Consider the following 15671-nt stretch of genomic DNA (forward strand, 5'->3'; position numbering starts at 1 on the left):
TCCAGTGACTGGTGCCTGCAGGCGGGGCCTTTTGTGGGTTCAGTCTTACTGAGGAGAACAAGCTCTGGTGTTGGGCACACATGGGAGAAGTGGGAGCTTTAAAACCTAAAGTGAGTTGGTTTAATCCAGTTTACTCCTGTCGTGTAGTTTTTCTTTGTGGTCACGGGTAAGTGCATAAAGCACTCAGTACTAAATGTGTAAAATTTAATGTGAAGTCCACAGCTCCAGATTCAAATGCCTATTCCAAATGTTTGGAGATTCAGAGTAGTCTATGTGGCCTCAGCCTCTCCTGTTGCCTTGAAGCCACTGTTATGTCTTACATGTCAGTGTCCTCCCACTTGAGGGAATGGAAGTGATAGAGTTTAGGTCGGTCTGCATCAGCTGTGCCCCTCACAGGTGTTAATGTCTTATTGGGGGTGCGAGGTTTGTCCGTTGCCAAGCTGTGCATAACTCTCACTGATGAGCAAAGTAGGTGACATTTGTCCTTGTCGTGCGTGCCTAGATAAGGGGGTGGAAGCTGGCAGTTCCTATGGTTATCTTAAGTCTCTCTAATCGTCTTTACTCAGATCCCTTTGATTTGAACCACAATCTTGGTGCTGGATTATCAAGGAAAAGTAAGTCACTCTTGTTTGTTATCGTGGTACAATTTTTTGTTCTTAATGCATGTAATTGAATTCTTACTATTTTTCTTATAGTGACAAATTTTATAATGAAAGCTTTTATCAATGGTAGAAGAGTATTTGGAATTCCAGTCAAAGGATTTCCAAAGGACATCCTGGTGAGTTTTTGTTAGAAATGCCAGACAATAATTAAGATACACATTTTAAGCACTGAATAAGTCTGCAGTGTGGAATGGCTGAGTCAAGCTAGCTGGTATATCTGTCTCCTCCTGAGTCCCTTTGTGCCGTGGCACTCGGAAGGAGTGTTACTGACGGTAGCCACTGTGCTGCAGTGATCTCTGCAGACATGTTCCTTCTCTGTCACAACCTTGTCCCCTGAACAACAGCTGCCCTCCTCTTCCTGCAGTCAGGAAGGCTGTGACTCAGCTTCTGCATGTGGGCCAGTAGGGACTTAGAGCAAATCACTGTTGGGCTCCCATCAGGTACGGCTCTGGACACTCGCAGTGGAGTCTCTCATGCTTGTTCAAGAGCTCCTTCACCTGCACAGTGTGCTCGGATGAGTGCTTTCTCCTACGAGCATACACTGAAGCAGCCCGTGCTGCCTCTCCTTAAGCCATGCAGCAGCACCAGCAGTGCGCAGCTCTCTGCCTTTCTTTAACACAGAATTTGCACTGTACATTCTTAGTTCACTACAGTGTAGCCATTCTGTTTCATGACAGGCTCTATGTGGCCTCAGCCTCTCCTGTTGCCTTGAAGCCACTATTATGTCTTACATGTCAGTGTCCTCCCACTTGAGGGAATGGAAGTGATAGAGTTTAGGTCGGTCTGCATCAGCTGTGCAGACGGGTGGTGCACACATTACAATACCAACCTGTTCTCATCCTGTTTGCATGGTGTGCCGTGATCTTGTTCACCGTTCATCTTACACAGCTGTGTTCTTGTAGGCATACTTTTTTGATCCGGATGTCCTGACTGAGGGAGAACTGGCCCCAAATGACAGGTGCTGCCGGATCTGTGGGAAAATTGGCCACTTCATGAAGGACTGTCCCATGAGGAGAAAGTAAGCACGTGTTCCAAGGGGGTGGCAGTTTATTTTCTTGTACCAGGTTCTAAATGCGGGTCTGTTGGTACAGAGAAAATAAGCCTGTGAAATTATAGTAATCTGGCCCATATAGCTCCCAAATAAAGGATACAGAAACCTATTATTTTCATCAACAAGCTGTCAGCACTCTACTGGGCAGGTTCTCAACTGTTCTCACCTACGTCTAGACACAGGCCTGAGGTACTGGTCTCACCTACGTCCAGACACAGGCCTGAGGTACTGTTGTCACCTACATCCAAACACAGGCCTGAGGTACTGGTCTCACCTACGTCTAGACACAGGCCTGAGGTACTGTTGTCACCTACATCTAAACACAGGCCTGAGGTACTGGTCTCACCTACTGAGGTACTGGTCTCACCTACGTCCAGACACAGGCCTGAGGTACTGGTCTCACCTACGTCCAGACACAGGCCTGAGGTACTGTTCTCACCTACGTCTAGACACAGGCCTGAGGTACTGTTCTCACCTACTGAGGTACTGTTCTCACCTACATCCAAACATAGGCCTGAGGTACTGTTGTCACCTACATCTAGACACAGGCCTGAGGTACTGTTCTCACCTACTGAGGTACTGTTCTCACCTACATCCAAACACAGGCCTGAGGTACTGTTCTCACCTACGTCCAGACACAGGCCTGAGGTACTGTTCTCACCTATGTCCAGACACAGACCTGAGGTACTTGCCGACTGAGTATTGCTGTTTGCTCTGTTCCATGTGTGTCCTTAGTGATTTCCTCTTGACCACATGCTCATCGTCCATCCTGCCTCATGGCGACCCTCTGTGTCCCTACCTTTTTCCTTCCTCTAAAACCCCCCACTCCATCTCAAGTCTCACCTTCCTGTCTCCTGCCCTGTCAGTCACAGCTCCAGCCTTTTATTATCCAGTCAGAGACTGTGGAGAGCTTTCTTTACAGCACTTCGGTGAGTCCAGTGCCCATGTCCAGACTGCAGCCTGGTCTTGGGCACAGGACTCAGCATCTGACTATACAGTACACAAGACCAACTCCAGCAGAAAATGGGCAGGTTTTAGATACATTTAATATCTTTCTTTAGAAATGAAAAGATGATGAAATGTGGCTGTGGGTACAGACACTGCGGGCTAGTTTACTCTTTCTTCCTGCTGTGGGTTTGGCCTTTGCTCTTAAATTAGCTTAATCCTTAGTAATTATTTTCAGTAGTTCAGGTGCTCGGGCACCATGATTTCTCCTGATGATGTTAGTGAGAGGCAGGGGGATGGATACCTTTGGGTCATCATTCTCCTGGCTGACAGTGGTTTTGCTTTTAACTTAACAGTGGTATTCTCATTTCAAAATACGCTTAAGTGAAGTCAGTCACAATCTGGAATTTAAGAAATAGTAATCAGCAGGGCAGAAAGAAATTATCTTAATACCCAGGTATAGTACCCTTTATAAACTACTGTTTTCTGTGCTTGGGAGGCTGAGGCAAGAGAATCATGAGTTCAGGGCCAGCCTCAGCTACAAAGTGAATGTGAAGCCAACCTGGTTTATGTGTGGCATCATATCAAACAAACAAAACAGTGCAGCTGAGGAGACAGCTCACTAAGAGCAATGCTGCTCGTGCACAAGACCCTGGTTCCACTCCTAGCACCTACATTTGGTGGCTCACAACCACCTGTAACTCTGCTTCCAGGGCCTCTGTGGACACCACACACACACACACACACACACACACACACATACATATATATATATATACACACATGCACATATGTGTGTGTGTGTGTGCTATGTATATGCACATAAATGAAACTAAAATGAAACAAAGGAAAAAGTAACTGACACTCTTGAAGATAAGCCCCCTAAAACCATTGTTAAAATTTTTCTGTGCAACTCAAGTCTTACAGTTCAAATTTTCATTGCCTAGTAAAAGCTAATACATCAAAAATGTTGATCACTTGTGTGATTTGAGTTTCATCATGCAGACACCAAAGCAGACATTCGGACTGGAGTGATGGCTGAGTGGTTAAGAGCACTAGTTGCACGTCCACAGGACCCGGGTTCAATTCCCAGCAACAACATGGCAGCTCACAACTGTAACTCCAGTTCCAGAGGACCCAACACCCTCACACAGACGTACATGCAAGCAGAACACCAGTGCACATAAAATAAAGATAAATTTAAAAAAACGTTTGAAAGGCAGGCATTGCGCTCAAGAGTGTGCACTGGTGATGGGCGGGCTCTGTGCTCAGGATTACAGTTCCAGTACTTGCAGGGCAGGATGCTTGGAAACTCATGCATCTGGGTTCAAAGTACACAGACTGTTTTCCTGTTGTCCCTCTACAGTACAGTGTGACTGAGGGGCGTGTGTGGGTATGCTTATAGCACACCATTTTCTGTAAGGGCTTGGGCAACTGTGGGTTTGGGTTTCTGTTATCCACTCTCTGTGGATGCTGAAGGACAGCAGAGATCTTAATAGAGAAGCTAGGCTTTGTCACATCCTAGGTTTCCTTTTTATACTTTGTGGCCCTGGTTATCTCCACATCCGGACACATCTTGATACTTGAGTAAGTTTCTGTTGACATTTTTCCTATTAGTATTTTATCTTCAATAGAGTGAGGCGGCGGCGAGACCAGGAAGATACCCCAAACCAAAGGTACGCAGAGAGCAAAGAAAAAAGAAGCAAAGAGGACAAAGAAGTTCAGAACAAGTACACAGACAAGGAAGTGTCAGCAAAAGAAGACAAGGCTGCACCGTGCACAGCTGCCAAAGCCAAGCCAGTGAGGGCAGCTGCTGACCTGGGCCGGGAGAAACTTGTCAGGACACCAGCCGAAAAGTGGAAGAGACAGGATGACAGAGACTCAAGAGAAAAGCGCTGTTTCATCTGTGGAAGAGAGGGACACATTAAAAAGGAATGCCCACAATTCAAAGGCTCTCCAGGTACCAATGCCTCTCCAGAAATGGTGATGTTCATAGTCAAGGGATGTTAGAGCCTAGAGCGTCTTCCCAGTTTGTGTCAGTTTCTTTAAGGACTGTTTGTGTGGAAGTGCTCTACCTTTGTACCCGTTCATACCCAGGCACCTGTAATGCTCAACCTCTGCACAGCCGAATTGCTTATTCCTGGGTCTGGGTAGGCATAGGAAGTCTAGGATTGTTGATGAAATGAGAAGTCTTCTCCTCCCAGTCCGTATAGACATTTTCTCAGTATCCAGTAAGCAAGTCACACCTAGAGTTCGCTGTGTACATTTGTGGATCGAAGCGCTGCCTAGACCCCTTACCACCATGTCCAAATGAGTGTATTCTCACCCATGTGCTCTAAGCAGGAAGGAGACCAAAAGGATGTTGATGGTGGTCTTGTCTGCAAAGAACCGAACCGGGGAGGGTTTCCTCTTTAGCCCTTATCTAAATACCTATCAGTGACCATAGTAACAGCCCAGAGAGCAGGGTCAGCTGAACGAGTCTTCTCAATGCAGTGGTCCATGGCTGTAGTCAAAGCTACCGAAGCAGGGAGGCCACCATAGCCCAGGAGAATAAAACCAGCCTAGGCAGCACAGTACATGGCCTTGTCTTGAGCACAAAACTAGACCACCTCTAAATAGTGACCGTTTATGTTGCTGGATGTGAATTGGTCATTTGAGTTGATTAAATATCCATGATGAGCACCTTTTTAATGGAGCGTTAAGACACTATCTGCGTACCTTGTCTTCAGAACAAAGTATAAATGTATTGTACTGGTTTGCAGGATAAGCCCAGGTGAGACTGGCTAGTCGTGGGCCAGGAACACTAGAAAGCAGTTGTTACTGCTCTTCTGCTGAGGGTGCTAGTGAGGGCAGCTCTGTGGTTCCTTCCTCCAAGCACTGTTGCTGGGATGGGTTTATTAAATCCAGTCTGCCAGGCAAATTGTGCCGACATCTAAAACTGAAAGTTTGGCATGCCCTGTTGTCCCCTACAAACCCCAGGGGCTTTGAGGCAGAGACTCACTATCGTAGTCAAAGCCAGCCTAGAATTGCTGCAGAGCCCCTTGCTGGCCACAAACTCAGTATCCCCCTGCCTCCTGCATTCTGGGATCACATGCATGTGCTATCAAGCCCCGCTTCTCGTTTATTTCTTAAGGAGCTTTACAGAGAGAATTTACTCTATACTCAAGTGTTTGTGGATGACTTGGCTCTGGGTGCCCCAGCCTGAGTCAGCTGAACCCCAGCCTGAGTTAACCTTGTTCTTCTAAGGAGCTCAGAACTTAACCCCAACATTTGCCTTGATTTTCCTTTATAAAGAGACAAGATTTAAAGAAATTAAAATAACTTGACATGTTCCTCAGGGTCAGTTTGGAACTATTTCAGTAGAAGTATAGTTAAAGATGATCTCACTTAGCTCAAACAATTGCCTCCTTAAAACTAGTTGGACTAGACAGTATACATACTTTTTAACATAGTTTCACCCAAATTGTTCTTAAATACTAGATTTGTCTTTGCGAACAGCATGAAGCAGATCTTTGTGGTACCTTCCTCTTCCCCCAGCATAGTCGTCCTGTACCTCCCCTCAGGTGGATCCCTTTGCGTAGTAACCATCTTCAAGTTCCTTACCAACATGACTCAAAATTATGGCCTAAAGAGATCGCTCAGAGAGGCTGCAGAGGTGGCTCAGAGGTGCGAGCACTGGCTGCTCTTGCAGAGGTCCTACGTTCAAGTCCCAGCAACCACATGGTCTGGTGCCTTCTGACCTGTAGGCATACATGCAGGCAGAATATTGTATACATAATACAAAAGATAAATCTTTAAAAAAAAAAATGCTGCATAGCTTCTTAAAAAAGAATGTTTAAAGGAGAGAGAGAGCTGTTAGTAATGTGCTCGCACAAGGACCTGATTTCTATTCCCAGTCTACACACGAATAGCAAAGCATTGTAATAGATTCTTTTAATCCCAGTGCTGGGGAGGCAGAGGTAGGCCGATAATCCCTGAAGCTCGATAACCAGCTAGCTTAGCCTAATGACGGGAGCCCCAGTGAGAGTCCCTCCCCCATAAACAAGATGGCATGCTCTTGAGGAATGAACTCAGAGGTTAGCTCTTGCCAGACACGTGCATGTGCACATGCCAAGCTTCAGAATGGCAATTCTGACAGGACATCTGGCGGCTGACCTTAAGAAAAAGCCCTGGTCTAGAAGCCTGGCTACTTCCTATATAGTCTTCATAGTTAATGTCATAGTCAGCATCTGAGAGCAGAAGGGAGATGTGGGCTTGGAATACAGCAAGTGCTACTTGGTGCTAATTGAAGTAATCGGGTGTTTCTGTGCCCAGAGTCTGCCCTTCTTTATTCCTTCAGTGGATTGTGTGGAATTCCATCACATCGTCAGAAAATATTTCTTTAGACATTTTAGAACAAGACTGTTGCTTTAACTTAAAATAGGAACAGAAGTGTTCCTTTCTTTCTGTAGGTTTGTGTAAGTCTGATTATGTGTCTTCGTATTCTTCACCTACCCCTTTGAGACCAGTTGCTCAGGTAAAAGCCAGCCCAAACCTGAGAGGAGAGCTCTCCATCCTCTTCACTCCCCACAGCCTTCTGGAGTGCTTGCAGCTATGTGCTGGGCCCTCCTGGCTGGCCTCTGGTGCTTACTCCTTCTGTGTCCACATACTGTGTGGTAAGGCTTGTTGGGCCCTGGTAGTAGGGGCTTGGTAGATGGCTCCTGCATACATGTCTGTCTTTCCAACTAACATGCAAACTTGTGCCACGCGTGTGCCTAATCCCAGCCCTTCTTGGATACAGTTTGAGGCTGTTTCTGTTGGTTTTACCTTCAGTTTTTGTAAACCAGTCTATTTCATTTTTTAGGCAGTGCTTTTACATGAAGACAAAAAGAAACAAAAAACAACCATATTTTTGAGTCCCCAGTCAGGTATGTGGTTTAAAGGGTCAGATATGTGTTGTTTTCTTCTCTGAATATTTTACCACATGCCTTTGAGACGCTTCCTTTCCTATGTGTTCTGACAAGGATATCAGAACCTCTCGAGGGAACTTTAAAAAAGCAAACAAAAAGCCTCTTGCCTTGCTTCCACCTTATCTAACTGTTGAATAGGTAAGTGCGGCCTGTGTAGTTTTCAAATATTCTGGGTAACTTTGCCTCACTTGAGGGAGAACTCCTACCCTTAGCCATGGAAGCCTTTCTGGTACATTTGTAACTGCTATGGAATTCGTTGTCTTGCCCTCACTACCTTTGTGGATACTGTCTGCTGTGCTCCAGAATAAGGAAAGGAGATTATGACCTGGATCCACCACTCTATATCCAGACAACTATCTCATTTATTAATCTATTCAGTAAAATCTACTGAGACTGTCTGTAACTGCAGGGCGCCAGTCCCCGCCCTGAACACACCTCAGTGAGCAGCAGAGCTCCTGCTTTACCTTCTGTCAGCAGCAGACGGCAGAAAGGAGTAAGCAGCAATAAAGGAAGCCCAGTGGTGCAGGGGCTTTAAGCAGGAAAAGCACAAGATGCTGCTGCGTATGGCAGTATCCTGTCCAAAAGATGCCATCCCGAGTCAGCTGGGTCACAGGAGGTGCGGGTCAGCCTGCCACGTGGTAGACCTTAAACTGTTTAGCAGTTCCTGCTCTTCAGCCCCAGCCTGGCAGGGATGTGTCAGCATGTAGGAGCGGGGAGACGAAGCTGGAGTAAAGGAGTCTAGCCTCTGAAGGAGTGGTGCTATTTGAAGTCTGTAAATGACTAGGACAGGAAGACTGAAGCCACTAATGCATTTCCCAAGGCAGTAGAGTGGAGACAGTGGCTTACGTGGGGGTGGAGAATGCCAGGGAGAACAACCGTGCGGTACACATCTGTATTCTGAAGACAACACCAACAAACTCAATGCGTTGGTGTCGTGACATGAATATACACTGAGGCTCAGATGACACAGCGGTCTGTGTAAGACCAGAAAAATAAAGGACGTTTTTGAGGGAGAAAGAGGAGTCAGTTTATAGTGGTGAGAGCTTAAGGTAGCTGGAATTCTGGAATAGAGAAGTCAAGTGGCCAGTTGAGTATATGAGTGTATTAGTCAGAGTTCTCTAGAGTCACAGAACATATGGAATATCTTTCTACATTGAGGGAATTTATGATGATGATATACAGTTTGTAGGTCAATCACCCCAACAATGGGCAGAAGAAGTCCAAGAGTCTAGCAGTTGCTCAGTCCCAGAGGCTAGTTGTTCCAGCTGGTCTCTGTAGAAGTCAGTTAGTCGTATGTAGGCCTCCAGCAGAAGGTGCGGCCCAGATTAAAGGTGTGTACCACCACACCTGGACCTGGGACTTGCTTGAACTCAGAGATCTCCTTGCCTCAGACTCCTGGGATTAAAGCCGTGTACTACCTTGCCTGGGCCTAAGCTTTTCATAGCCACTATGCCTCAAGATCTCCATGCCAAGATCCAGGTCAGAAACTTGTGCCTTCCAGCCTCAAGCTCTGGATCACAGGTGAGCCCTCCAATTCTGGATTGTAGTTCATTCCAGGTCGAGTCAAGGTGACAACCAGGAAGAGCCATTATAATGAGCCTGGCGTTTAACTGGTCTGGGCTGCGGAAAGGAGTGTAATGTTGTCATTGTGGCCATAGCATTTCAGGACCCTGTCCTCAGGGAGATCTAGCAAGTGAAAGCACCTGGAAGAAAGGGATGCATGTGGACCACGGAAATAAAGAGAACAAAGATGGTCAAGGAGAGTGAGCAGGAAGAGCAGAGGGAGCTAGAGGACGAGGAAGGAAGAGCTGCTGTGCGAGTGCTGCTCACAGCTCTGGGTGGAAGCACAGTCCAGCCCTGGACCCAGCAGCTGAGCTCGCGGGAGCCTCCGCAAAGAACCTGTGCTTTGGTAGTTAGGTTCAGAGCTCCAAGGAAAGGAATTGGAGCCTGCTTAGCCTGGACTGTGGTATGAAGGACGGAGCCCCCTTCTGCCACATCCCGGGCTATGGAGGGGAGCTGAAGAGAAAGAACATGGTGGAATACAGGGCAAGAAGGGCTCTTGCTGGGTCTCACAAAAGAAAGGGAGAAACAGAAGTAAAGGAAAAGAAAGTGATCTTTTCAGCGATATCATAGGAAAGAAGAAAACTAAGACCGTGTAAACAATGGAGCCCTTCCATTAAGTAGCTTTGTTTAGTCAGCCGGCCTGGTCCCTCTTGGCCTCTTTAAAAGGAGGCTAGCGATGGGGCAACTAAGCACAAAGAGCATGAGCAATCAGTCCCTTTGAAGCTTCTTGTGTTGTTTATTAAAAATTAATGGGGATGTCTTTTAGGTAAATGAGTGTTGTGCCTGCATGTGTCTGTTTGTGCGTCATGTGTGCCTGGTGCCTGTGGAGGTCAGAAGAAGTTGTTGAATCCCCTAGAACTGGAGTTACAGATGTTTGTAGGCCACTGTGTGGGTCCTAGGTATCAAACCTGTTCTTAACTGCTGAGCCGTCTCCAACCCAGAAAAGTAGAATTTCTAATGACAACGCTTATGTAACTTTTACTACAGCAGTTTCACAAGAGTGGTTGCATAAGAACACGCATATAACATACGACATCCTAATGCCAGGAACAAAGCACTGATTTTTTAGCCTTTGGTAGAATGAGATTGTCTTCACCTGCTCCTCAGAAGGATGAGCTGTCTCTCCTGGTCTTTCTGGCCTCTGTCAAGGCAAGGACACTGACATCCTGGGAAAACTGGGGAAGCCTTGGGCTAAGAGTGTCTATTACTTCTACTGTGAATGCTGTTAGTGGAAGTGTTAGTGTGCTTGGCTCCTTACTTTAATACCAAGAGGCATTAGCTTAGATATTTGCAATTGTTTTACTTTTTTCATTAGGAAACATTGAGATGATAATCTTTTTTAAGCTAGGGTCTCACTTAACCCTGGCTGCACCATGCAATGGTTCATATATGGTGGGCAGGCACTCCACTGTCTATGTGACATCCCCAGCTCTGGTATCATCTTCTTAAACAAATTTAAAGTGCATGGGAATTGGGGTTGGTATGCAGAATAAGGGTGTGTGACTTGGAAGAAGAAACAGAGCTCTCCAAATCTTAACTGTACTTAGACCTGAAGGAGAGCATTGTACGTGACAGAAAAGCAGGAAGAGGTTTAAGGGAACAGGAGCTCCAGTACTTCTCAGGAAGAGTTGTAACTGTTCTTCATGGGACGCATCATTTCAAAATAAAAGTCCTTTTGGATAACCTCCAAATCCAGTAGACAGACGTGAAAGGGGAATGGTGCCCCACAGTTAAGCTGATCATGGGTGGAGAAGAGAGATGGGCTATAGTATAGCCATACTGACTTTCCAATGACCCTAGCATTCTGGGATGGTATGAGCCACAGACACCACCAGTCAGTGGCTTCATTCTCCCTGTAGATCTGAGAGTTTGCATAGACAAGATGTATCATGTATAATCAGACTAAAACATGTTGTTTTAAGCAACTTTGACCTTAAACAGATATTCCCAAAGCATTTTGCACAGGGAAAATGCTGATGTCCCTGATGTTGGCATGTAGAGAAACACCGAGTTGAGTGTAAGCTTGTGTTGTACAGTCTGTGCATCTGGCTGGTGTCCACTTCACGTGCTGGGTGCGCTGCTTGCCCTGCACACCTCAGCTCTCTCAGTTGTAAAAGGGAGGCTCTTAGCTGCCTGCTGAGGCTGCAAACACTTGAACAGTTGTGTTCATGTGAGTGCAGAGACAAGACTCTGGCAGCGATGACTTCACTTACCTTGTCCCCTTGTTGCCAAGTCTGCACAGAGCAGCATTGCTAGGCTTAAGAGGTTACACATTTTTACTATAATTTTTCAAGTTTTAAAAAAGTGGAAGAAAAATGTAGATATTAGTTACATACCTAGAAATGGCATGGCCAACTAACAGTTATAAGAAGTTATTAATTATTTATCTTGGAAAAATTACAGCCTAAAACCAACTTAAATTTATTATGGGGAGATTTTATTACAAATTGTATCCTACTTTCTACAATAAGAAAATCATAGATGGCTAAGATTTGTCCTTGCCAACAAAATAACTCATAAAGTAAATTAATGACAGCTGTCACATATTAACCTGTGAGCCATGGCTGTGCTGTACGTAAAAATAGTCTCCCTTTGGAGACTGTGTCTTTGACCCACTCTTGTTCCCTTACTGAGCGAGCATGTGTTGATGGGCAGCTGTGCTCTTACCTTTGACTTAGCCATCTTGGCTAACAGGCACATTTCTCTGTCAAGACATCTTAGCAAATGGTACTTATTGTTTTACATTATCATAAAGACCATTGGTGGGGCTGGGGAAATGACCCAGTAGGTATAATGGGACCAGAGTTTGGATCCTAGCGTCCATGTAAATATTAGGTAACATGGCAGCCTGCTAGGAATCCATCACATGGGAGGTAGAAGGAGGGAGCTCCAGAGCAAACTACATAGCTAACTAAACCTGCCTCCCTATATGAGGAGGAAGCTATGAGGAGAAAGGATCCAGTATCAAGCTCTGACTCAATATGTGCATGCACACACATGAAACTATTTCATACACAGTCATATGGAGGGAAAATGGTTCAGTGGTGGTGTAGTGACTTTTTTTGTTGTTTTGGTTGTTTTTAATAATTTGGCTTTAAAATTCTGGTCAATGATAAAGTTATGTAAATATACATAAACATAAAGGGCAGATAACTACCAATCCCTCAGAATATCTGATTTTAAAACATCAAACCATTTGGTTAAAATGAAATAAAGGAAAAGCTTGTGTGGTAGGTCATCCTTTTTCTATACCTTGAAATCTTGTATGAATATATTATTAATAGTTTCTGACATACTAAACTGCAACAAAGTTTATAAACTAGATTTTTTTTAAGTTTTTATTAAATCTCGAGCTATAACAATTTCTTCTACATTATGCTTTTTTATTTTCACTATATAAGTGGTCAGAATATTACAAAATTTGATTTTAACATTACATTTTATGCACTTAACAAAATGATTTTCATTGAGATAGGGTATTTCCTCTTATCTTTGAATAAGTATTACTCTATGTGTGCGTGCATGCGTGCGTAGTGTTCCTTATGTTTTTGACTTTAGAATTGTAAACACTGAGGAATTCCAATAGTCTTAATGACAGCAAATGAAACAATAGAAACAGTAGAAATAGATCAGAGGTTTAACCTTCCTAATGCTGTGACCCTCTAATACAGTTTCCTCGTCTGCTATGCTCACCCCAACCATTACATTTCTATTGCTACTTAACTGTAATTTTGCTACTGTTATGAATCATAGAGTAAATATCTGATATGCAGTATATCTAATATATGACCCCATGAGGGTCATCTGACCCCACTGGGGTAACGTGAGCGGTTAGAAATGAAAGGTATATATTTTTTTACCACAGTGCCACTTAGTTACCTGAGTTTATTCTTAATTGTACGATGTAGAATCGTATAGTGGCACGTCACAGGAAGTTATCTGTAATGGTTATGCATATATCAGTGGACATCTGCAAAGTACATGGTGATATACAGTCTAACATTGCTGCAGATAACAGCTGTTGTGTGAGTCCCACTTTACGGCAGAGTCATGGAAAGTGCCCAAGGGAAGCCTGGTCTCAGCTCTGTCCATAGAGCTGCGTTTGTTCTAAGAACAGTGTGCAAAGCCATTTAAAAGACATTCTCATATATTCCTATCTTCAAAATGTCTGTGTGAGCTCCCTGGGGCCACCAGGGTTTCTTGTGGGGCTTCCTTCAGTTCAGTCTGTCCTTCACAAACACCCAAGGTTGTACCTCCTGAGTGAGTCTAGATCTGGCTAAGCACCCAGAGGTATTGCTTGCTTTCTTATGTGTTGCTGCTGCTTTAGGGAAGTTGTGTCCATGCTTTTGAAACTATGTGCTGCTGCCACACTTGACTTTCTTTGACTTATGTTGAATTCTGCAGTTCATTTGGAAATGACAAGAGTGACAGTTTGAGATGGGAACTAGCTTTCTTCTCCCCCTCACAAGTTATGGATGCAAGCTGGCATGCTGTTCATGCATGCATGGCAAAGTGTTTAATCCCAGCACTCAGAGGCTGGCCAGTCTCTATCAGTTCAGACTAGGTTGGGCTAAATAATGGATTCTAAGCCATCCAAGGCCTCACAACCAGATTCTGCTTTTTAAAACACTGTAGTTGACGTCATACTAATTACTAATCCTTTGCATTCCTCTCATTGGTTTGAATAGAGCCTTCGTTATACAATAGTAGTCCTATGGGTGCTCATTCCTTCATGTGCTCAGACTCCAGAACACATAAGTGTTGTAAGGTGTGGGTGGCTTCACTACTGATTAAGTACAGAACTATATTTTCTCCTTGTACATTCGTAAAGTATTACTAACTTCTAAAGGGTAATGATTGAGGTACTAATTTCTGGCCAGCGAACTCTTTGCAGTCTGTCTGCTTGCAAACAAAAAGATATCCTACGTAAAGAACTTTCAAAATGTTTCTTCCAGCCTCGGTGCCAGCCTGCAGCTGTGTTGAGCAGCCACAGGGCTGTAACTCAGTCAGCTGAGGAAGCAGCGCCTAAGCACTGCCTGACACCTCTCATGTCTGCACTCGTTTATATCTAGCATAACTACTTGATCCAGGACAAGTGCCCTTTATGGTGGGACACGTGTCTGTGAGTAACTGACAATAAGTATTGTGTGACTTTGGTTAAATAACGTTCCTTTCATTTATGTTGGATTTTGTTTTCCCTCCTAGGTAGCCTTTCCAGTAAATATATGACTCAGGGGAGAGCCTCAGTGAAGAGGACCCAGCAAGAATCATGAGGGAAGGAACTGAAGCACGAAATGCCACTCAGGTGTCCCTGTCCACTTGGGAATTAGGTTCGTGTCACAGCACATAGTGACACAGGTCAGGCTTCAACCTAACAGTTGAGGGCATCGAGATTTTTTAAATTTTAATGAAACCGTTAATGAGGAAAAGAAAAATTTTAATATAATCTTAACTATACCACCAATGCCCAGAGATTTGAAGATTTTAATAGAAAGTCAACTTAAAAAAAAAAATGTAACTGAGGGCCATTATTCAATGACTACAGTGTCATGGTTTTTAGTTCTTTCAAAGCACTCTAAAAATAGCGTGCTGCTTACCAGAGGCTGGTAAGGTTAGCCCTCTTTTCCCTACACATCCCCATTTTTTTTATTTCAAGAGGGGATTCTCTTTGCTGTTACTGGATCGTGGTATGGACGCACATCAAGCATGTGTGGACTATATGCTGTACATAGGGTCTACAAGCATTCTTCATGGTTCTTTGTAGAAGTGATAGCATGGAATGCCACACCTGTCGGTGTGGGCCTCGGTGGACCTCAGCACCACTGACACATCTCTGAGGGCTTCCTTCTCTAAGTAATTGACAGAACTGTTGTGCTCATAAAAATGAAGTCATAAAAATAAGTAGTCCTTTTGCTGGTTTAAAAAAGAAAAATTAAAGGGGAAAAGGACAGAATAAAAGTGCTTTTTACTTTTTATGATACTCAGAAATTAGGGTGGAAAGCTTTTACAAACCTCTGAAGATCAAAGAGGCTGCTGTCTCTGCCAATCACAAGTTTGATTGGCAGCCTTCTGGTCTGACTGGAGTCCTCTCTAAACTGTTAAAGAACTTCACAAGCCTTTCTGAGATAGTACAGTCAGAACTATGCCGGTCTATTTATCATTTTGAAATAAAATGGAACTTTCAATGTGTAATTTTATCCACGTTATTTTCTTATAAAAAGTCAAAGATCTGACAGTAAAATCTCCTTAGTAGAAGCCTATGCTGTTCCCCTTGGATGTGTGCCCTGTGGTTGATAGCTGAGCGTGGTGCTGGTTAGGAGCAGGAGACTGGGGGCTGAGAGCGAGCTTGCTGAGGACATTGCCAAACTGAGGAGGAATCATGAGGAAGATGCATGTATATGAGCTTCTGTTCATAGTCTAGCTATGGAAGAGCCGTGTCAAAATGAAGTCTTTGAGAAAGTGGAAATCATAGTAAAAAAAATAAAAATGGTGACCATCAAA

General features: G+C 44.3%; 1 protein-coding gene across 1 annotated transcript in view; it reads left to right on the forward strand.

Moving 5' to 3' along the window:
* Positions 1-15671, forward strand: part of Tut7 (terminal uridylyl transferase 7) — a 54388-nt gene extending 38717 nt beyond the window's left edge. Inside the window, exons 23-29 of the mRNA XM_032885065.1 lie at positions 567-614; positions 696-778; positions 1565-1680; positions 4293-4618; positions 7110-7174; positions 7502-7565; positions 14376-15671. Coding sequence (XP_032740956.1) covers positions 567-614; positions 696-778; positions 1565-1680; positions 4293-4618; positions 7110-7174; positions 7502-7565; positions 14376-14443 — 770 coding nt within the window. The 3' untranslated portion in view covers positions 14444-15671. The remainder of the gene's footprint in view (positions 1-566; positions 615-695; positions 779-1564; positions 1681-4292; positions 4619-7109; positions 7175-7501; positions 7566-14375) is intronic.

The sequence above is a fragment of the Rattus rattus genome, chromosome 14 (genome assembly GCF_011064425.1).
Source record: "Rattus rattus isolate New Zealand chromosome 14, Rrattus_CSIRO_v1, whole genome shotgun sequence".
NCBI lineage: Eukaryota > Metazoa > Chordata > Mammalia > Rodentia > Muridae > Rattus > Rattus rattus.